Consider the following 22,379-nt stretch of genomic DNA (forward strand, 5'->3'; position numbering starts at 1 on the left):
ATTTTCAATTATTGTAATTAAAATTTAAAAAAATAATTGAAAGTGTGCGTGAGACTTTATCACACATCGGGAAATTCAGTGATCACAACAACTTCACAGAGATCAGCAAAAAGAATATGGAGATTATATATGTATTTTTTCACAAAATATGAATGATACTAGTACTCCGTATTAATTATAAGACATAAAACCTGACTGTACAGGAAATGGATGAAGCACAAGGTGTTCATATGAAATCCTAAATATTAATAAATATTAAAAAGAAGAGCGCAAAGGATCAAGAAGAAGAAAATGCAAACAAAGGAGTTAAGAGAAACAGTTGCCTAAACCACACAACATATCAACTGAGAATCAGTTTTGACTCAAGATAGTGGATTAATTTTTCCTTAAAAATGGCCAAAGAGCAAAAGTGAATTAAAAGAATTGTCCGTAGAGTTCCAGAGGTGGGACTCATGAAAAACCTTCACACTGTCACAAAGGTTGATATCCATAAAATGAAAAAGAATTAGTAATACACTAATACAACATAAAGCACTTGTATGGTCCAGCTATGGTTTAGTTGGTCGACTGGTCAAGTCTCAATAGGAAGGTTCAAGTTCAAGTTCTCATGATTTTTATTTGTTGATTTCTTTACTTCTTATTTATTTTTACAGCGGCTGTTGTGTGTGCTCTTATTGTGACGACTACATGGTGAACTACTTCCGGCGGAGCGCGCCGCCGCGGCTGTGCTGTCCGTGTGCACGCGCTGACGGACCCACTTGGCTTGTGTCTCCGCGCGCGGTGTTGTTCCTCCTTCAGGTGCAGCTCGAGGCTCCGGCCCGGCGTCCCCCCCTCTCTCTCCCTCCCAGCGGCTGAAGCCCCCCCGGCCCGGGCTGAAGACTCCCGGCCTGAAGCCCCCGGAGGCCCGGCCGGAGAGAAATGTGTCCCCCGCGCGCGGGGGAGGCGAGAGACGGCAGCGCGGATAAAACAGGTGGGTCCTCCTCCCGCGGCGGGCTGTAGCTCTCCGGCTAGCCGCGGCCGCTTCGCGCCGCAGACGGCTAACCGGGCAGCGGGGAGGGACGCCGCTCACCCCCGCACTGCCAAAGGTCGCAGTCCAGCTTAGATTACATCTGACTGCTCCACTGACTCCGCCTAATCCAGGTTCAGATCAGATCACTTAATAATCTCCATCTTTTCCACTGAGATTTGTTTGATTTAAGGCCGATGGGCTGTTTTGATGTTCATGAAAGTGTTTATGCTGAAGAAGACAAAAAGTCGAAAATTGTCCTGAATAACGTTGTTTCGAGTCCAGAAAAATGAATGAATTAAATACAAAGTGGTTTTTTTTTGTCTTAATCTTGGTTCCATAATCTGACAGTATTTTTTTTGTTTTCTGCTTCTTAAAGGAAGGAAGCATCACTCAGACACAGATCCAGAACAAATGATAATGTAATAATAATGTAATGGTTTGAAATCATTTACCAATAATTTAATTTCTGCTTTAAATAACATTGTAGTGGTTACAAAACAAAATTAAATTATATTATTGAACAAAAAAAGTACACAATGAGGCAAACAAATTATTTTCTGAACACTGATTGAATTGTATTTTCATGCCATCACTTGGCAAATGTTTGTCCAATTTTCTCAACTTTTTATAGAATATATTATCTTTTAGTCAGTAATATTTTGAAATGTGTCTCTTCACATAAATCTCTTGTGTAACATCCAGACAAACTTCTTGTTTCCGGGTATTTTAAACCAATTCCTAGTTCTTGGTGACTTCATCCAGTATGCGTCTGTAATCTTTCTGATTAACATTTCAGGGAAGGTGTTTAGTATTTGTCATTTACAATTTTCCAAATTTCTTCACAAAGAAACGTCCAAATGCAAAAAATGGGGTCAAATGTTACAAGCTTCTTTTATGTTCCAGCCTGTACAGCAGCGGGTTTTCTCTCGGTATCCTGGTGCATTTAATTTATTTTAATTTAATTCAGAGGTGCTTAAATTAAGGGTCACGGGTTTCTGAATTTAGAAGTATGAATGTTTTCGATGTTGGACAGAGGGGTGTGTGTGATGCTGAAGGCTCTGGGACGGCGAGGGTGAGAGGAGAGTCGATGAGGTCTGGAGGAGCGAGGTCTTCCCAACATAACGTCCCCCTTTCAATTTGTGAGAAGAAATAAGCTTAGATTGAATATATAACTCTTTAGTGTGATTGACAATTGAAAAAGAACAGTGTTTTCTTCCAGAAAATGTTTTGGAAGTGATTTCTGTTTACATGGAAACAACAGAAACGCCGTCAGTGATGTAGATGTCAGGCGCTGGAAATGCGATCACATGCATACTTTATTATTTCTATATCTACTGCATTTTTGCTTCTATTTGAGTAGAATTTAAGAAATCCAGTAGAAGTTGTTGCTATAGTCTGCCTTCTTCCAACAACAGCAAAATCGGATCATATTCATATTAGCTGTTGTATTCATTACTAAGCACTTTAGGAATTGGTGGCTTTAACATTGTTTTTAATAAGTGTTGTTTCAGTTGTGTGTGTGTGTGTGTGTGTGTATGTGTGTGTCAGTCTGCAACAGTGCTAATTAAATGGAACAGTACCAGTTTTTCTGGTCTGGTTTAGACGCCCCACCGTGTCCGTTCGGTCTCTTGCTGCCTGGCGTCGGTGTTCCCTGTTTGGGTCGACGAGCTGCGATCACAGGCTGTTCCTGTTTGGTCAGATGGTCTGTCCACAAGCATCCCACCCTTTCAGTACACACCCCGTGCTCACGCTCCTGCCGATGTTGAAACTACAGGACAACTGTAAGAACACATAAAAAGATCAATACTCATTTAAGATAGAACTTAACATTAGAATTTTTTTTTTTTTTTTTTTTTTTAATAATTCAGTGTTTTTAACTCTGGTTTTATGCTGAAATGGTGTGAAACATAAGGTTCTTGGACCAAAAGAGGCTCCAGAAACAAACAAAAAAATCTGAGGTTCTCAATTTAAAGGTTGTTTAAGCACCTTTTTTTACTGGTCCGGCCCATTCAAGATGAGATTGAGTTCGTGGCTTCTTAACTAAAATCTTGAACTCTGATTGGCCGAAACGTCAGAGTGAAGCCAAAGTTTGGTGCAGAATCCTGCTGTGACTGACATCAGAGGCCGTGTGCAGTTTCCCCTCTGCGCTCTAGATCTTAGAAAATGTCTTCTTGTGGTTTGATTTCACTCTCATCAGGGTCATGGACTGAAACGGTTTCATGAATATTTCAGTTCAGTTTTGATGGTTTCTTTTTTTTTTTTTTCATTGTCAAGAAGACAGTAAAGAAGTCAGTGGATTGGTGATGTCTTCGGCTGTTTAGACTTTGAACGCTATTTCAGGGTGTGTTCACACTCAGTCCAGTTCAAACAAACTCTCCTACAATGTGTGTGTGTGTGTGTGTGTGTGTGTGTGTGTGTGTGTGTGTGTGTGTGTGTGTGTGTGTGTGTGTGTGTGTGTGTGTGTGTGTGTAAAGGGGAAGAAAGCTGGCATGTGTTAAATGAGGGTGGAGAAAACTTGCAGGTGTCTCTCGGTCTGTACTGTTATTTTTATTTCTGTGCATCGTGAAGTAGTTCTTTTTTGCCTCCTTTACATTTTCCGCAGTCCAGTAGTGAGTTAATAGACTAATTAGCCTTTTATCTCTTATCGGTGTTTCTATTTTCCGGGCCACCCATCCTGTTTTGGGGAGGGACACCAGATGTTCCGCGGTGGTTTCACTGTGGTCGTTCGCTGGCGAAGCCTGGAAGACGTGACATGATCCTCAGAGCTGTGACCCTTCTGTCCCGCCTGTGGAGGATTTTCCTCTGCTGGTATTTGAGTGGGAGATGCGGTGTGTGTTGTAAACAGGCGCGTCGGTGCACCTCTCCGTTTGGCTTCGGCTGTGACACTCCAGTGTCCTTGAGGGGAATGAGCTGGCCCTGGAACATATTCGCTCGTGCAGCAGCAGCAAGGTTCACCTGCGCCCCCTCAGCCTCGCCAACAACAGGCACAAAAGCGGCTCTGTTTGAGACACGGGTTCGGTGGAAATGTTCCAGGACACTTTTAACAGTAAACCAGACACTGAGGGGACGTATACCCAGAGCCGGGCCGGTTCCCGTCCAGGTTTTCACTGGGACGTCGTGTCGCTCTGGCTTTGGTGAAGTGGTGAGCCCGGCTGTTTCGGTTCCTCTTTGTTTGAGTTTGTGGACGTCTGGTGTAAGACGACGGAGACTGTGATTTCTCAGACAAGATAAGCTGCTTCCAGGCGGCTGTTTGTTTTCCTGTGCCAGCAGGACTCGGCGATGTTCTCTGGAAGAGATTCCAGTGAACTATTCTGATGAGGGCGACCTGTGACCGGTGTTTGTTATAGTTTTATTGTTCTGCTCGGCATCATGACGCTTCTTTAAGGACTTGGCACTTTGCTGTTATATTGTCTTTGTAATGTAACTTGTCAGTCGCTCTATCGGTGCGTCCGGCTTCATTATTAGGGACCGAGCCCGAGGGCGAGGTGGCCTCAACTGAGGCCACCTTGCCTGAGGGCAAGGCCTCTATTGTTCTTCGTTCGTTTCTTCTTATTATTATTATACTCCTGGCGTCTTTAAACGCTAATTTGACCCCCTAAACATGCACGAAAACTCACCAAATTTGGCAGCCAGATGCAGACTGCCAAAAAATTTTATAAAGTGGAAAAATTAACCCTGTAACCCAATTGGCTCTCTAGCGCCACCTAGAAACAGTAATATAGCCATAGCAACCATTAGGAATGTCGCAGAGAGACCAAATTGATGTGGATGCGTTCGTCTTCTCGAGATCTAAAAATCTCTCATTGACAAAAATGTCCTAAATCGTACAGGAAGTCAGGTATTTCCCTTTCAGTGTAAAATTTGGCAAAAAATGACTCCTCCTTTAAAAATTATCTGCTCCGAGACCGCTTGTCGTGGAGACGTCAGGTTGGTGCCAAATAATAGAAGACAAGCTTCTCTTCCGACGATGTTCAAAACTTTTTCAAAAGTCTCAGGGTGTGGATGCTGTTAGCCCTTAAAGTTTGAAGTCTGAAAACACACTTGCAACACTACAATGGACACTGCGACCCGCACGAATGTCGCAGAGAAATAAAATTAACATGGATAAATTTGTCTAATCGAGATCTAAAATTTACCAAGAGACATACCTATACCTAAATTGAACAGGAAGTCCGCTATTTCCCTTTCAGTGTAAAATTTGGGCAAAAAATAACTCCTGCGCTGCGGCCTGTGGGAATGTCTTAGAGAGATCAAACCAATTGCTCAAGTGTTTGTATCATCAAGATCTAAAAATCATCCATTGGCATGCATTACCTAAATCCAACAGGAATTCCGCTATTTCCCTTTCAAAGTAAAAAACACTTCTCATGAAAACGTTATATCCACGAGAGTGTGTGTCGTACAGACGTCAGAGTAACACGGTCTGATAGAGGAGAAGTTTCTCTACAAACCATGTGCACAACTTTTTCAAAAGTCACACGGTGTGGATTTTATCAGCCCTTCAAAATAAAAGTCACATTTTTGAAAAAATGGCCGCTGTGGCCCGTAGAAACGTCAGAGAGAGATAAAGCCAATGGTTCATGTGTTCGGCACATTGAGATCTAAAAATCTCTCATTGACAACAATAACCTAAATCCAACAGGAAGTCCGCTATTTCCCTTTCAAAGTAAAAATCACTCCTCATTTAAAAATTATCTTGTCCGAGACCGTTTGTCGTAGAGACGTCAAAGTAATGCGGCCTGATAGAGGAGAAGCTTCTCTACAAACGATGTTTCAAACTTTGTCAAAAGTCACACGGTGTGGATTTTATCAGCCCTTCAAAATAAAAGTCACATTTTTGGAAAAAATGGCCGCTACAGCCCGTAGGAATGTCGCAGAGAGATAAAACCAAATGCTCATGTGTCCATCTCATCGAGATCTGAAAATCACCCATTGACGCCAATAACCTAAATCCAACAGGAAGCCCACTACTGACCATATTTGGGCATGCAGTGCAGTCGACAGCAGCTGTCATTAAAGGGTACATATGATGCTATTTTTCAGTCATGTCATATAGGTCTCTGAAGGCCTAAAACATAGTATTCAAGCTTCTTTACAACAAATTCATCCTTCTTTCAGAGTTTCAGCGGTGTAAAAAGTCCCTGTCGGAGTCCTTCAGAAGTTATTCAGATCCAACCGATTCAGCGGGGGCCACAGCAATGGAGCTTCCCGCACTGCAGCTCCATTGCCGTGGCCCCCGCTGAATCACTTGGATCTGAATAACTTCTGAAGGACTACGAGCTGCACGATGTTTGTCTGAGTGAATAAATGAGCAGGCACACACCTATAAATAATGTCCAGGTGTCAAAAAAACCTTTCCTTTCCAAAATAAAAGCAAAGAATTCCTGCAAAAGAAAGGCCCGTTCACAACAGAAAATGAAGTACAGTCATGAAAATGGATGTTGATGGAGTACGATGTGTTAGCCGGTGATTATGACAGCGTGTACTACCTTTCCAAAATAAAAGCCCAAAATTCCTTTAAATTAAAAGCCCATTTACAACAGAAAATGAGGTCAAGTCATGAAAATGAATGTTTATGTACTGACAAGGTTCCCGATTACCTAAATTTCAGTGCTAACAGCTACATGTTAGCGGATGACAGATGCTAACAGATACATGTTAGCGGATCACAGATGCTAACACCTTCATGTTTGTGTATGACAGATGCTAATATCTACATGTTAATGGATGGGAGATGCAAACAACTCCATGTCAGTGGATAGGAGATGCTAACAGCTACATGTTAGCGGATGGAAGATGTTAACAGCTACATGTGAGTGGATGGGAGATGCTAACAGCTACATGTTAGCAGATGGGAGACGCTAAGAGCTACATGTTAGCGGATGGGAGATGCTAACTACTCCATGTTAGTGGATGGGAGATGCTAACAGCTCCATGTTAGTGGGTGAGAGGGTGCTGGAAGTCTATGGAGTAGCAGGGTTCCCAGTGACCTGGACTTCGGTTATCAAGGTACAAGGACGGCCTCAGTGGGGCCACCTTGCCAGAGGGCGAGGTCCCGTCCAATGCTCTATTGTTCTTCGTTCGTTTCTTCTTATTATTATTATACTCCTGGCGTCTTTAAACGCTAATTTGACCCCCTAAACATGCACGAAAACTCACCAAATTTGGCAGCCAGATGCAGACTGCCAAAAAATTTTATAAAGTGGAAAAATTAACCCTGTAACCCAATTGGCTCTCTAGCGCCACCTAGAAACAGTAATATAGCCATAGCAACCATTAGGAATGTCGCAGAGAGACCAAATTGATGTGGATGCGTTCGTCTTCTCGAGATCTAAAAATCTCTCATTGACAAAAATGTCCTAAATCGTACAGGAAGTCAGGTATTTCCCTTTCAGTGTAAAATTTGGCAAAAAATGACTCCTCCTTTAAAAATTATCTGCTCCGAGACCGCTTGTCGTGGAGACGTCAGGTTGGTGCCAAATAATAGAAGACAAGCTTCTCTTCCGACGATGTTCAAAACTTTTTCAAAAGTCTCAGGGTGTGGATGCTGTTAGCCCTTAAAGTTTGAAGTCTGAAAACACACTTGCAACACTACAATGGACACTGCGACCCGCACGAATGTCGCAGAGAAATAAAATTAACATGGATAAATTTGTCTAATCGAGATCTAAAATTTACCAAGAGACATACCTATACCTAAATTGAACAGGAAGTCCGCTATTTCCCTTTCAGTGTAAAATTTGGGCAAAAAATAACTCCTGCGCTGCGGCCTGTGGGAATGTCTTAGAGAGATCAAACCAATTGCTCAAGTGTTTGTATCATCAAGATCTAAAAATCATCCATTGGCATGCATTACCTAAATCCAACAGGAATTCCGCTATTTCCCTTTCAAAGTAAAAAACACTTCTCATGAAAACGTTATATCCACGAGAGTGTGTGTCGTACAGACGTCAGAGTAACACGGTCTGATAGAGGAGAAGTTTCTCTACAAACCATGTGCACAACTTTTTCAAAAGTCACACGGTGTGGATTTTATCAGCCCTTCAAAATAAAAGTCACATTTTTGAAAAAATGGCCGCTGTGGCCCGTAGAAACGTCAGAGAGAGATAAAGCCAATGGTTCATGTGTTCGGCACATTGAGATCTAAAAATCTCTCATTGACAACAATAACCTAAATCCAACAGGAAGTCCGCTATTTCCCTTTCAAAGTAAAAATCACTCCTCATTTAAAAATTATCTTGTCCGAGACCGTTTGTCGTAGAGACGTCAAAGTAATGCGGCCTGATAGAGGAGAAGCTTCTCTACAAACGATGTTTCAAACTTTGTCAAAAGTCACACGGTGTGGATTTTATCAGCCCTTCAAAATAAAAGTCACATTTTTGGAAAAAATGGCCGCTACAGCCCGTAGGAATGTCGCAGAGAGATAAAACCAAATGCTCATGTGTCCATCTCATCGAGATCTGAAAATCACCCATTGACGCCAATAACCTAAATCCAACAGGAAGCCCACTACTGACCATATTTGGGCATGCAGTGCAGTCGACAGCAGCTGTCATTAAAGGGTACATATGATGCTATTTTTCAGTCATGTCATATAGGTCTCTGAAGGCCTAAAACATAGTATTCAAGCTTCTTTACAACAAATTCATCCTTCTTTCAGAGTTTCAGCGGTGTAAAAAGTCCCTGTCGGAGTCCTTCAGAAGTTATTCAGATCCAACCGATTCAGCGGGGGCCACAGCAATGGAGCTTCCCGCACTGCAGCTCCATTGCCGTGGCCCCCGCTGAATCACTTGGATCTGAATAACTTCTGAAGGACTACGAGCTGCACGATGTTTGTCTGAGTGAATAAATGAGCAGGCACACACCTATAAATAATGTCCAGGTGTCAAAAAAACCTTTCCTTTCCAAAATAAAAGCAAAGAATTCCTGCAAAAGAAAGGCCCGTTCACAACAGAAAATGAAGTACAGTCATGAAAATGGATGTTGATGGAGTACGATGTGTTAGCCGGTGATTATGACAGCGTGTACTACCTTTCCAAAATAAAAGCCCAAAATTCCTTTAAATTAAAAGCCCATTTACAACAGAAAATGAGGTCAAGTCATGAAAATGAATGTTTATGTACTGACAAGGTTCCCGATTACCTAAATTTCAGTGCTAACAGCTACATGTTAGCGGATGACAGATGCTAACAGATACATGTTAGCGGATCACAGATGCTAACACCTTCATGTTTGTGTATGACAGATGCTAATATCTACATGTTAATGGATGGGAGATGCAAACAACTCCATGTCAGTGGATAGGAGATGCTAACAGCTACATGTTAGCGGATGGAAGATGTTAACAGCTACATGTGAGTGGATGGGAGATGCTAACAGCTACATGTTAGCAGATGGGAGACGCTAAGAGCTACATGTTAGCGGATGGGAGATGCTAACTACTCCATGTTAGTGGATGGGAGATGCTAACAGCTCCATGTTAGTGGGTGAGAGGGTGCTGGAAGTCTATGGAGTAGCAGGGTTCCCAGTGACCTGGACTTCGGTTATCAAGGTACAAGGACGGCCTCAGTGGGGCCACCTTGCCAGAGGGCGAGGTCCCGTCCAATGCCGCTTGCGGCTTTAATTTATCTGTAGTTTGAATAAACAGACACACCTTTGTTGAAACTCTCTGCTGTTAATGGAAAGTTATAAATGTGATGGAATTATTTCACTTAACCTGGTTTAAATGGCTGATAATCTGGTTTTAAATAATTATCTCCAGCGGTCCATCATGCAAACTCCACACAGAACAGCCTTGATTTAAGTATTGATTGATTTAAGATCAGATATTATCCCATTGTTCTTTAATGCCCTGTGAACGATCACAGTCGGAGGCCTTTTGGCAGCTGTAAGCCCTGAGCTGGTCTGAAGCCCGACAGATGAGCCTCTCAGGGCCCGCCGTTCTGGTTTGCACTGGATTAAACAATGTGGTTTTTGTGACCACTTCACTCGACCGGCTATCCTCTTTCCTCGGCCTCCTGTGGTTCGGTCCAGCAGACAGACTCACAGTTTGAAAGGACTTTTTTTTCTTCCTCTACTTCTGTCAGTTTTTGAGTTTTTTTGCTGCACAGCTGAATTAATCCACGTGAACTTCTCCATACGTCTGCTGCAGACGAGAACATTTATCTGCCGGTAGTTTGATCTCCTGCTTCCCTGTTCTGGGGTTGACGGTAACAGTTACTCTGGGAGGAAGTCGCCTTTTTGAGGCGGACGCGGATGAACTTTGACACGCCGGCACAGTTTTTCAGTTTTGTATTTTCGGGTGATCAGATGCGTTCTCACACTGTTTCATTTCCGTTTCTCTGAAATAGTTTTGTTTTAGTCGTTGCTCAGATTGTTTCTCTTGATTTTGTTGATTTAACAACAGCAAATCCCTTAAAGGCAGTAGCCGTCGCGTCTGCTTTGAGGCAGAGTCCTGCACGGGTCCAATTTTCAAGACCCGCCCCGGCCCGACCCGGGGACGTACAAACCCGCAACCGAACCGCAAACCCGCACATCAGCCCGATGAGTACCGCGACCCGATTCGACCCGTTGAAACACGACCCGCAGCCCGACCCGTAACCCGTATTTAAAGTAATCATTTTGGGTCACAATGTCTGCATCATACAGCATATCGCCACAGTTCAGCTGCCAGTGGCTAAACAACGCACCTGAATGAAGCAGCTCTTCTAATAAAAGCCTGACTTCAGTCATGAATCATCAGCCCTGCTGTTCTTCTCCCATACAACTGTAAAAACACTCGTTTGTTAGGTTTAATGCTTTTAAACTTTTAATCTCTTAAAGGGAACTTTACGTGTGTAATAGACTTACTTTCTGTCCAGACTTGAGCGGCGTTCAGCAGTTACGAGCCGTGACATGTTTAGAATCCATCGAGGAGAAAAGTAATCTATCAGGGAAACACTGTGTAATGTTTGAACACTTCAGGAACATTACAAAGTGACAGTTCTACGTTTTATCCATTTATTTCTCAAATATCTAAATAGCTATTAACTGTTTTGGAAGTGGCGCTTGTTAGACGGCGGCAGACCGTTTGATACTCTCGTCCAATCGCAAACTGTTATTAGATGGCGAAACGCCTTTAAACAGCTGAGCCAATGACTGTCACAAAATAGCGGAAGCGACCCTCAGAGAGTAAATAATGACCAAGATAGTTTTCTGTAGTTTGCTCAACTAACTGAAAAGCCCGGAAATGGATGCAGAAGAGACGCGGTGCAGCTGCAGACAGTCGCAGCAGATGGATCACGTCACAACGTTTTTATTTTATTTATTATTATTTTATATTGATTCTCATGAGTCAATCTACAACCCGCGACCCGACCCGAAAGCTATTTTTCCCACCCAGATCCGAACCCGAGAAAAAAAAAAGCTTTTAAAAGCCACCCGCAAATCAGCTGTTTTTGCGGGTACCCGACCCAGTGCAGGACTCGACTTTGAGGGCAGGAGTCTGGAGAACTGCTGCGTATCGGGACAGGTGGAGAAACAGACCTGCTCAGACACGCTTCCTGTTTTAATAACGCCGACTCTTTTGGATCTGGCTCGGCTTGCAGTTTGTGTCAGCAGCGCATGCAGAACGTCCGCCGTTTCCCTGACGCGCAGCACTTTATGCGGCAGATACAATGACCACAACACTTCTGCTTCTAATTTTGTAACCTCAAAATTTGAACGTGCTGATTGGGCCGGTTGAGGTGGTGACGACGACTGCACTTTGTTCAGGATGTGCTAATATGCTTGAACTTGAACTTAGAAAGAGGTTTGTTACATTATAGTGAATGTTCATGTTGACATTGAGCAGAATTTTGGACTGTTTATGTTCTGGGAACTGAAAAAAATGAAAGGAAAGTTAGAAAAATTAAGGACAATTATTGAGTTAAAGGCATTTTTTTTTACTTTTTTACATTAGTTTTCTTAGCATTTTGGGTGTCGTTTAAACGTACTAACGTGCAGTACTAGGAGTCACTGAAAATGCATATTTACAAAAGTGCTCTGATTCCACTCCTGTCCCTGTCGAAAAGGGGATATTTTTTAAAACACTGCTACTGCACATGCGCACCACGGCTGTACTGAACACTTCTTCTGCACATACGTGAGAGCCGTTTAATATATTTTTCTCTGCGTGCATGTGTGAGTGGTGTTACACCCTGGCTCAACGGGTGCAACACAAAGGAAGACGAGCCAACTAAAAGTTTAACGATTTATTACAGGTCTCGGAGTTAAAAACATAGAAGAAGTACCGTATTGGCCCGAATATAAGACGATGTTTTTTTCCAGAAGCTGCATCCTAAAAAGTGGGGTCGTGTTATAATCGCGGACTTACGGTAGATGGTCAATACGCATCCGCGCCGCTAGATGGAGCCAAAGTATCACTGACCAGAGAGCGAGTGGAGCGATGAAATGAGATCAGATGATCTGATGAAACATGGCGGATCATCTGGAACAAAGGGGCTGAACGCTGGACAACTGAGCAACAGCAGAGGAGAAGTTATGATACCAACTTTAAACTGATGGTGATCAACGCAGCAGAGTCATCAAACTACTGCCAAGCCGCCAGGAGGTCTGGTGGAGCAGAGCCTCGTTCTGACTGGAGAGCACAGAAAAAACACTCCAGATGCTAACGCTATGAGAAAAGCTTTCCGTGGTTCCAGAGCGAGGCTTCAGAGAGACTGATAGAAGGGTGAGTGAAAACGTCTCTGAAAGACGGAAAGACGGAATGTCCACCACCAGAGCCTGATTCAGCTGAAGGACCTGGGAAGTTATTTACTTCATTTACGCAGTTTTGACCCCTTGAGGTTCTTATTTGTTGCTTATTGTTTCTTATTTTGAGAAAGAGAATATATTTTTTGTTCAGTACTGTAGTAATATTTATTCATTTTATATCTCCTGAAATGTTGAAATGTTATCTCAGTTGTGAGTTTTTGAGTTTATAATAATTGTATAATAAAAAGTTGTTTTATGAGTGACCTTACTGTCTTCAGCATTTTTTTTTTTCTCATAATGATCTTTGAAAAATAGGGGTCGTGTTATAATCGGAGTCGTCTTATATTCGGGCCAATACGGTAAATCAAAGGTGGGTGAGGTGGAGAGCAGCGGCTGCCATGCTGCCAGCCAGATGGAGAGAGAGAGAGGGCGTGGCCAAGGTGGAGCTTTTATAGACCTCAGGTTCAGGGCAGGCTGCAAAGCCTGGAACTGGAATGGCACACTTAATGCAGTTCACCATAACAGTGGTCCATTACAAAAACAACGGCAGCCCATATTGTTTTCAGTGTTTCTACCATTTCCATGTAAACAAATGTAATTTTCAAAATGTTACCATGGAAATATGGAGTTTTTCTGAAAGAAAATGCAAAAGCAATGACTTTTTATTTGAAATGTTTAAAGTGAGCCTTATTGTATTGTAGTAATACAAACTTTGCAAAATGCAGTATGTAATTAATTCGTTCTTTTCGCCCTCTTTTGTCTTTCTGCAGATAAGCCATCATGATTCCCATCACAGAGCTCCGGTACTTCGCCGACACCCAGCCGGCGTACCGCATCCTGAAGCCATGGTGGGACGTCTTCACCGACTACATCTCCATCGTCATGCTGATGATCGCGGTGTTCGGCGGGACGCTGCAGGTCACTCAGGACAAGATGATCTGCCTGCCGTGCAAGTGGGTGGTCAACATGTCGTGCGAGCCCATGCCCGCCCCCAACCTGACCATCCCCCTGGCGCCGGAGCCCAAAGGCATCCAGTACGACCTGGACCGCCACCAGTACAACTATGTGGACGCGGTGTGCTACGAGAACAAGCTGCACTGGTTTGCTAAGTATTTCCCCTACCTCGTGCTGCTTCACACGCTCATTTTCCTGGCCTGCAGCAACTTCTGGTTCAAGTTTCCCCGCACCAGCTCCAAACTGGAGCACTTCGTCTCCATCCTCCTCAAGTGCTTCGACTCGCCGTGGACGACCAGGGCGCTGTCCGAGACCGTGGTGGAGGAGAGCGACCCCAAGCCCGTGGGGAAGATGAACGGCTCCATGGAAAAGAAGACGTCGAGCGTGAGCGAGGACGTGGAGGCCAGCGTGCCCATGCTCCAGAGAACCAAGTCCAGGATCGAACAGGGCATCGTGGACCGCTCGGAAACGGGAGTCTTGGACAAAAAGGAAGGGGAACAGGCCAAAGCGCTGTTTGAGAAGGTGAAGAAATTCAGGATTCACGTGGAGGAGGGGGACATCGTGTATCGTCTGTACATCCGTCAGACCATCATCAAGGTGATCAAGTTCATCCTGATCATCAGTTACACGGCCTATTACGTGAGATACATCAGGTTCAGTGTGGTTTGCGCCGTGAACATCGAGAAGCTCACCGGATACAACATGTACCACTGTGCTCACCCGCTGGCGACTCTCTTCAAGATCCTGGCCTGTTTCTACATCAGTCTGGTGGTGGTTTATGGGATCATCTGCATGTACACGCTCTGCTGGATGCTCAGCCGCTCCCTCAAACGCTACTCGTTCGAATCCATCCGTGAAGAGAGCAGCTACAGCGACATCCCCGACCTGAAGAACGACTTCGCCTTCATGCTGCACATGATCGACCAGTACGACCCCCTGTACTCCAAGCGCTTCGCCGTGTTCCTGTCGGAGGTGAGCGAGAACAAGCTGAGGCAGCTCAACCTGAACAACGAGTGGACGCTGGAGAAGCTGAGGCAGCGCATCACCAAAAACTCCCAGGAGAAGCTGGAGCTGCATCTGTTCATGCTCAGCGGCATCCCGGACACGGTGTTCGACCTGGTGGAGCTGGAAGTGCTCAAGCTGGAGCTCATCCCGGACGTGACCATCCCCCCCATCATCGCCCAGCTGTCCAACCTGCGGGAGATGTGGCTCTATCACACTCCGGCCAAAATCGAGGCTCCCGCTCTGGCCTTCCTGAGGGAAAACCTGAAATCCCTCCACATCAAGTTCACGGACATCAAGGAGATCCCCTTCTGGATCTACAGCCTGAAGAACCTCAGTGAGCTGCACCTGACGGGGAACCTGAGCTCCGAAAACAATCGTTACATCGTCATCGACGGGCTCCGAGAGCTGAAGAGCCTCAAGGTGCTGCGTCTGAAAAGCAACCTGACCAAGCTGCCGCAGGTGGTGACGGACGTGGGCGTGCACCTCCAGAAGCTCTCCATCAACAACGAGGGCACCAAGCTGATGGTGCTCAACAGCCTGAAGAAGATGGTCAACCTGATGGAGCTGGAGCTGGTGCGCTGCGACCTGGAGCGCATCCCGCACTCCATCTTCAGCCTGCACAACCTGCAGGAGATCGACCTGAAGGACAACAACCTGAAAACCATCGAGGAGATCATCAGCTTCCAGCACCTGCACCGCCTGGTGTGCCTGAAGCTGTGGTACAACCAGATCGCCTACATCCCCATCCAGATCGGCACGCTCACCAACCTGGAGAGGCTCTACCTGAACCGGAACAAGATCGAGAAAATCCCCAGCCAGCTCTTCTTCTGCCGCAAGCTGCGCTTCTTGGACCTGAGCCACAACAACCTGACCAGCATCCACGCCGACGTGGGCTTCCTGCAGAACCTGCAGTACTTCGCTGTGACGGCAAACAGGGTGAGCAGCACTGCTGGCTTCAAAACATACACTCTGTGTGTTTACATGGGGCTTTTTCATTCTTCCGTAAATCCGAATAAAGCCTAATTCCACTCTAAAATGACCATGTGAACGCCAGAAAACTTTATTTAGAATTAACTTTAAATCCGAATAGACCAGCGGGTTTATTCTCCTTTGGAATAAGAATTGTATGCTAATTAGGGGCGACTTCAATCTGGTTGTTCTGCGCATGCTCCGCTGTGACGACGCAATTTTCCAAGATGGCGGCCCGCAGTCCGCGTTACGATTTATATAATGGCAGTTTTAGAAGAATTTTATATAATGAAACGAGCGGGTTGACGTGCACTTAACAAGGCGGACATTTTCGAAGCTGTGGTGTCGAACTTCATTGAGAAACAAAGACGAGAAAGGCGCTGTGTACTTCCGGGAGACGTCAGTACGTCACGGCCGCCCCCTGTCCAATCAGAACGCTTCACAGACCCCGACGTGAGAGAGGAGTTAATCCTTTTTTCTCATGTAAACATGGATGAATATAGGAATGTTTTATGAAATATATACTTATATATATGAATATTATTCTGAATTGCTTAATTCACATGAAGCCAAGTCCGAATTAAAAACACCCTGTAACCACTCTCACTTCCATATTAGATTTGGTGAGGATGTTCTTTGTAGTTAAGCATGGGATTCCTGTTTTGTTTTTTTGTTTTTTGTTTTTTTAAAACATGACTGGAGCCTCTTAAAATGGGACTTTTTGAAAAAATCTCCCAGGGTGGAACTTTTCAAAAATGCTCCATCTCACTGGAAACGAGAGAAAATGCAACTTTTCTGAAACTTCAGGATATTTTAATTGAATTAACAGGGCTCGTTTTGTGTTCTGGTTTCCACCTCTGGATGTCTGTCGGGTGTAACGTCGCTAATCTGAAAAGCTGGATAAGATGTTCTCCGTGACAGGGTGAATTATGGCTTTGAAGATAACTGGGTGGCTGTTTTTAGTCATGTTCAGCCTCAAGAATAGTGTTGAATAAAATTTAATATTGAATTATTGACTGCTTTTTTTTTTTTTTTTTTTTTTTTTTTTTTTTACCAATCAGGTATGAAGTTGAGGACGTTCTTGATTCACTTCTTCCTTCATGTAATGTTGGTGAAGTTTCCTGCAGTGCGGGCAGATTATCTGTAACATGTCAGTTAAAATGTCTCTATAGGATAAATCACGCCCTACACCGCCAGTTCGTCTTCTTTAAGGCCAGCTTTCAGATCTAATCACTCCAGTCGTCACGTGGATTCTGTGATGTTCTTTTCGCTCCGTGTATCTCGCCTGTTCCTTCCAGAAGAGGAATGCGCCGCATCCTGTAGATTTTCCTGTAGAGACGCGCAACTAATGCATTTTGTGAAAAGATTTGAATCTGCAGTTTGTTTGGTTTGTGGGAATTTAATTCAGGAAGTCGGAGAACAGAAGTCAGGAGCGTGCATGCAGACATCATGTGCTTTTAGTGAAGATGACTGCTGTTTTACTGTGCTTGCCTGTTACGTTAAAATAGCTTCCAGCAGCTTCGTGTGTAGCCACTTTAAATTAGACTTTTTTAAACTCATTTCAGTTCAAGGGCAACATGCATCCCAATTTTTTATGTCTATTTGACATGTTGTGTGTTTAGACTTCAACAAATTACCCTTTTTTGTAAAGAAATTAGCTTGCACTTTCTCATGTCTCTCCTTGTTTTGTGTTCTTTTCCCTTCAGATCGAGAGTTTGCCCCCGGAGTTGTTCCAGTGTAAGAAGCTGCGAACTCTCAACCTGGGCAACAACTGCCTGCAGACGCTGCCGTCCCGCTTCGGGGAGCTGACGGGGCTGACCCAGCTGGAGCTGAGGGGGAACCGCCTGGAGTGCCTCCCCGTGGAGCTGGGCGACTGCCGCCTGCTGAAGAGGAGCGGCCTGGTGGTGGAGGAGGACCTGTTCAACACGCTGCCGTCGGAGGTCAAGGAGCAGCTCTGGAGGGCCGACAAGGAGCAAGCCTGAGCCGCCGGCGGACGGAAGCCCCGAGAGGGGAGACAGGAGCCGGGCGAACGGCGAGAGAGAGCCGCCGAAGGGCACCGAGCGGGAAGAGTTTCCTGGTGAGTGGAGGAACACGGGGACGGGACTGGAGGCAGGGAGATGAGGCCCAGGAGGACTCAATCAAGGGATGTCGAATATGCATGCCACAGCTGGACTCTTCTAAAGTAAACCTGTTCATTGGAGAGCCCAAAATATAAAGAATTAAGTCAAAACTTTGCACGATTCAGCCTTGCCGATGAAGCCAACGGGCTCACGATCGCTACTCTGCTGATCATAGGTTAATTGCACAAAATAATCCTGCTCAGAGCTGCGTCTGCCTTCCTCTGGCCTTCAGACTCACTTTCTTTCTTTGGGAATTTTTACAGAGACGTTTGCAGCTGCTGCGTTTCTCAAGAGACGAGTGGATATTCTGGAAAAGCGTAACTGAGACCTTTTTTTTTTTGTTTGTTTTTGAAGCATGAAGGTGTGGCTGGGTCACTTTCTCTCAGGCTCAACCTCCGTGAAACAAAACGACTCTGACGGAACACAAGCTCCGGCCTTAACACAGAAGACTGACGGAAGCCGCTCGGCTTTCAGATCTCCAGAAGCGAACGTCCCGGTGCGATGTTCAGTCATTAATTTGTAACGCCGGGCCGTTTGGCGACCACACAGGGCGCCACGGCGGAGGAACGACCCGCTTCACCAAACACAGTCATGTGACACATTAGTGAGTCTGTCTGGAGCTGAATGCCTGTTTTAAAAAAAAAGGTCAAAAATTCATTTTAATGACTTTGGCATCTTGTTCGGGCTTCTCCACAACCACTGATTTGTTCTTTTCATGTGAGCTTTAATTTGAAGCCTCCTGTCGAGCACTGTGGTCGGACATCTCAAGTGACCTTTGTTCATTTCTAGTTTAATGTGTTCACGAACAACAATACCATACAGCACACATCATCTCTGTGTCGCAGCTGCAGAGACTCGATATTTAAACACTTTTTTTTTTATATTTTAATTTATGTTCGAGCTTGTACAGTGCATCAACAGAACGCTACAAGGTACCGTTTATTCTCAGATTCTGAACTGAACCGAAGTGAGGGTGACCGTCTGCACCGAGCCTCGCGGTTCGTTGGTCGTGCTCGGTTTACCCCGGGACACCGTGGCCGTTTGTCAGCGAAGCCTCTGTCCGTTCCAGAGGCGCACGAGGACAAGCCGGAGAGCGAGGAGGTGAAACTGCTTTCAGCTTGCGGGCGAGGCCGATGCAGAGAACGTGATTTTCGTTCCAAATTAGTGCAGCATGCCTCGTCTGCTTGAAACACTTTTCTAGTTAAGGCCTGAGATTTAATAGCGTTGTTTGGAGTTAATGTATGTTTACTCCAGCCAGGCGTGTTTTGTTGCTAATATGGCCTTAGCTTTTACAAGCCTTCTATTGCGTTAATGATCACAAACATCATCACGGCTCCGTTCTGCTTCTTTCTGCTGTTGTAAAATGTATAGCTGGACGTTTAAGGCCTTTGTTTCGTGTGTGTGTGTGTGTGTGTGTGTGTGTGTGTGTGTGTGCTCTTATTCTTACCAGCTGTTTCTTTTTGATTTTTTTTTTTTTTTTTTTTTTACCCTCTTGAAAGGTTTCTTTATTCTCGGTGGATTTTGAAACTGGAATGCCCTTCAGCGGGTCGCCGGTGACGAGCACCCACAGTCCTAACGTGCAGAGAAGGAGTGTTGAGTGTGTTGAGTAGCAACCGGCTTTAAAGGGGAAGCAAAGGTCACACACCCAGAAGAAAGTCAAAGAAAACCACCGAATCGCCAGGTGACGCGCTCGTCTTAGTAAATCTGACCGATTCTTATTTCTGGTGCCAAATCAGAGCAGCAGAGCAGCAGCTCACGCAGACAAACGTCATTTCGGTGAACCTTGAAAGTCAAGGTCAAAGCTCAACTCGATGCAGTCCTTCCTTAACCTCATTGCCAAAACTGTTAAAAGCGATTTACCAGTATTAATCAATCGTGGCCAAAACATCTTAAAGCACAGCAGTAGCGGGAATTTAAGTGTCAGAAGATGAAGCCACGTTGCAGGAAGGAGCGGCGCTTCGCCCTCGTCCCGCAGCTCTCTGGTAACGGCTCGGACTGAAAGCCTTTGCTTCCGGTTTAAAGTTTAACATCTTCTTTTGCTTATTCAGCAGAATGATGTGATCTGTGAGCGAGAAAGTGGCGGCGCTGCGATCTACGCCCCGTAACGTGAGTGCTGGTGCCGTCTGCAGACAGGAATCCCCCTTTTCTTTTACCCGTATTTAAATTAGAGCCCTCACACACGTCGATTGTTTTAATGAATGTTTTAGTTTTAACATGCTGGTTCATGTCAGTGGAAGCTGGCTCCCCTCCACGAAAGTCATATATTTATTTTCTTTTTCTTTTTGTTTGAGAGAGAGTCTTACCTAGACAAGTCCAAAATGAATTCTATGAAGAGTATTAATAGTTTATATTTCTCTAGAAGACGACGAGTGCCATAGAGAGGGTCTTTCTTGGGGTCTTATTGGGAACTCAGCCCGGTTTGATCTCAGAAGAAGCAAAGGGACAACGCACAAAGAAGAAGTGAGAAGAAAAACAAGTTTCAAAGTATACCGAAGTAAATTTTTCATGTTGCACATAAAATGATTGACTGGGTTTCCTGGTTCCAGGTCTTGGCGGTTATGCTGAGGTGTGTGTGTGTGTGTGTGTGGGAAGGGGGGGGGGGCTGGATTACATGATCCCAGAGCGGCCGCTGAGTGTGTCTCGTCCAGGAAATGCTTCAGTTTGTCTCTTTTTTTTTCCCCCTGACCTCCACAGCTGTGACTCAGCGTTTCCCCCCTGAGTCACGCGTTTCACTCTCAGCTGTCGCCTCCTTTCTGGTGAATCAGGTGAACGGCCTTCGGGAAGTTCAGATGATTCGAGTATAACCAAAAGAGGAAGTTTGGATGGTTTGTTTGTGCTCCGTAGCTACAACTCCTCAAGTGGCTCCATGTTTGTCAAACCGCATCAAGTTTCACTTTAAATTGAGCATGAATGTGCTTCGACGGTTTTTGCTTTAAAAACTTTTTGCCTTTTTGTTCGACTGTATTTTATCTGAATGTTTGTTTTATATGCCTTAAGGGATGCTTTTTTGTGTGTTTTTTGTGGCGTAGTGGTTAAAACTCCTGCCTCACAGCCAGATTGTTCCTAGTTTGAGTCTGCTGGGAGATGTTTGAGACTGAAGCCACGTTTTCAGGTGAAAACGGTAAAGTCTCGTAGCGTCTTGGGCGTCCGTTTACACGAAAACGCGACTACACCCGTAGTGACGTGGCAGACGGATGATTGAGCTGACTTGGAACCTCTTGAACTCGACAATCTTTCTGTGTTTTCTGGTCGGTCGCACACGAGCAATCGCGTCGTTCTTAAACTGCCATACCCGCATTGCATCGACTCCACCTGTGTATTAAAGACTTGGTTTTTTTTTTATAACCACACGGCTGTATTTCATCTCTGTATCCCGCCGCCTGTCGATCGGGGACGTTGATCGGTTTCCTCTGGTTGTTTCCAGGCCTCTGGTCAGCCCCTCTCTCTAAAACGCGACTCTCAGCCATGTTGAATTTTAGCTGCACGCCGGGCGGACGGGCTCGTCGCGGGCGGTGGGGGAAAAAAGCCTTTACCGGTGGACGGACTGCTGCCGTTCTGAGCTGTAATTCTAGACAACCCAAGTTTGATTTCATAATGTTCTAACGCTACTTTTGTACCATTATAACACGATAATAAAATAACACTGAACACTGATTCCTCTTGTTTTTATTTCCTTAATTACATTTAAAAAAAATAATTCATGAAATAAAGAACCCAAGAAAATAATGAGATTATCTTCCAGAGGACTTAAAGACTGGATTTTTTTTTTTTTTTTTTTTAAGTAAACTGCTGTTGATTAATGCAGCAGGGAGTTTGGTGTTTTAGTTGTGAACTGAGCAGAATACTAAGAGCTGAGAAGTCAGTGAAGTGTGAATGCCAACTTATTGTTTGTGAAGAATTACCAAAGTGTGCAAAAACATGCCGCAAGGCAGCAAGAAGAGTTTTTTTGACATTTCATTGTATTTTGCGCCAGGAGGCATCTTTTAAAAGGGCACAGCGTTGAAGTTTGTTTAATTTCATGTATCCTCTCCACTGTAGCAGAACATTTGACCCTTTAATGATGAGAAAGTTGAGAACAATGGTGGAATGCATTTGAATTTACTCAATTACAAGTAAAGCTGTTTATACATATAGTACTTTAAGTTTAAGCTACTTTGTCACAAGCAGTAAAAACAATTAGTTACAGGAATGAACTAACTCTGAGCTACATTTCAGCAGACGTCAATGCTTCACCCCGAGAGAAGAAATATATTAATCAATGTCATTAGAAACATGTAGTGATGCAAAAAAAATGTTAAATTAGATTAAGTGTAGTTTTAATAAGCTACAGAAATGTTATGAAATTACAACAGCAAGGTAAAATGGAATTTAAAGCAGAAGTATGTGTATGTGCAGCCCGGGCGTGTCGGTGAACCAGGCGATAAGAGAGAGCGGCAGACAGACAGCGCAGGAAGCCCCCAGAGGAAGGCAGAAGCCCGGCTTTTAACAGGAGCGGCCGCAAGTGGCGAAGCCCCAGGATGCACCACAGCGCCTCCCACAGTAAACCTCCACACAAGCACAGCCTAATGCCTGCCACAGACCACCAGCAG

At 44.6% G+C, this 22,379-nt stretch overlaps 2 protein-coding genes across 3 annotated transcripts in view; one reads left to right on the top strand and one right to left on the bottom strand.

Moving 5' to 3' along the window:
* Positions 1–22,379, bottom strand: part of LOC115383112 (DNL-type zinc finger protein-like) — a 34,826-nt gene that overhangs the window by 8,456 nt on the left and 3,991 nt on the right. The window lies entirely within an intron of this gene.
* On the top strand, positions 762–21,433 carry LOC115383111 (volume-regulated anion channel subunit LRRC8A-like). 2 transcript variants are annotated; one of them, XR_003930633.1, is made up of 4 exons: positions 762–970; positions 13,513–15,637; positions 17,377–17,747; positions 18,054–21,433. XR_003930633.1 is itself a non-coding variant. In XM_030085168.1 (3 exons), exons 2-3 carry the CDS (start codon positions 13,523–13,525, stop codon positions 17,650–17,652), a joined length of 2,391 nt encoding a protein of 796 aa, XP_029941028.1. In that variant the 5' UTR covers positions 762–970; positions 13,513–13,522; the 3' UTR covers positions 17,653–21,433. The 2 variants fall into 2 exon arrangements, 1 of the variants encoding a protein (XP_029941028.1); XM_030085168.1 differs by having other exon boundaries at positions 17,377–21,433.

Source organism: Salarias fasciatus, assembly GCF_902148845.1.
Source record: "Salarias fasciatus chromosome 7 unlocalized genomic scaffold, fSalaFa1.1 super_scaffold_4, whole genome shotgun sequence".
In the NCBI taxonomy this organism is placed as follows: domain Eukaryota; kingdom Metazoa; phylum Chordata; class Actinopteri; order Blenniiformes; family Blenniidae; genus Salarias; species Salarias fasciatus.

What these genes read in the sequence shown, in the direction of transcription:
- LOC115383111 (XM_030085168.1), top strand. Translation starts at nt 13,523, where the DNA reads ATGATTCCCATCACAGAGCTCCGGTACTTCGCCGACACCCAGCCGGCG. An exon ending in TCGCTGTGACGGCAAACAGG is followed by an intron (nt 15,638 to 17,376) that starts GTGAGCAGCACT and finishes TTTTCCCTTCAG; the next exon opens with ATCGAGAGTTTGCCCCCGGA.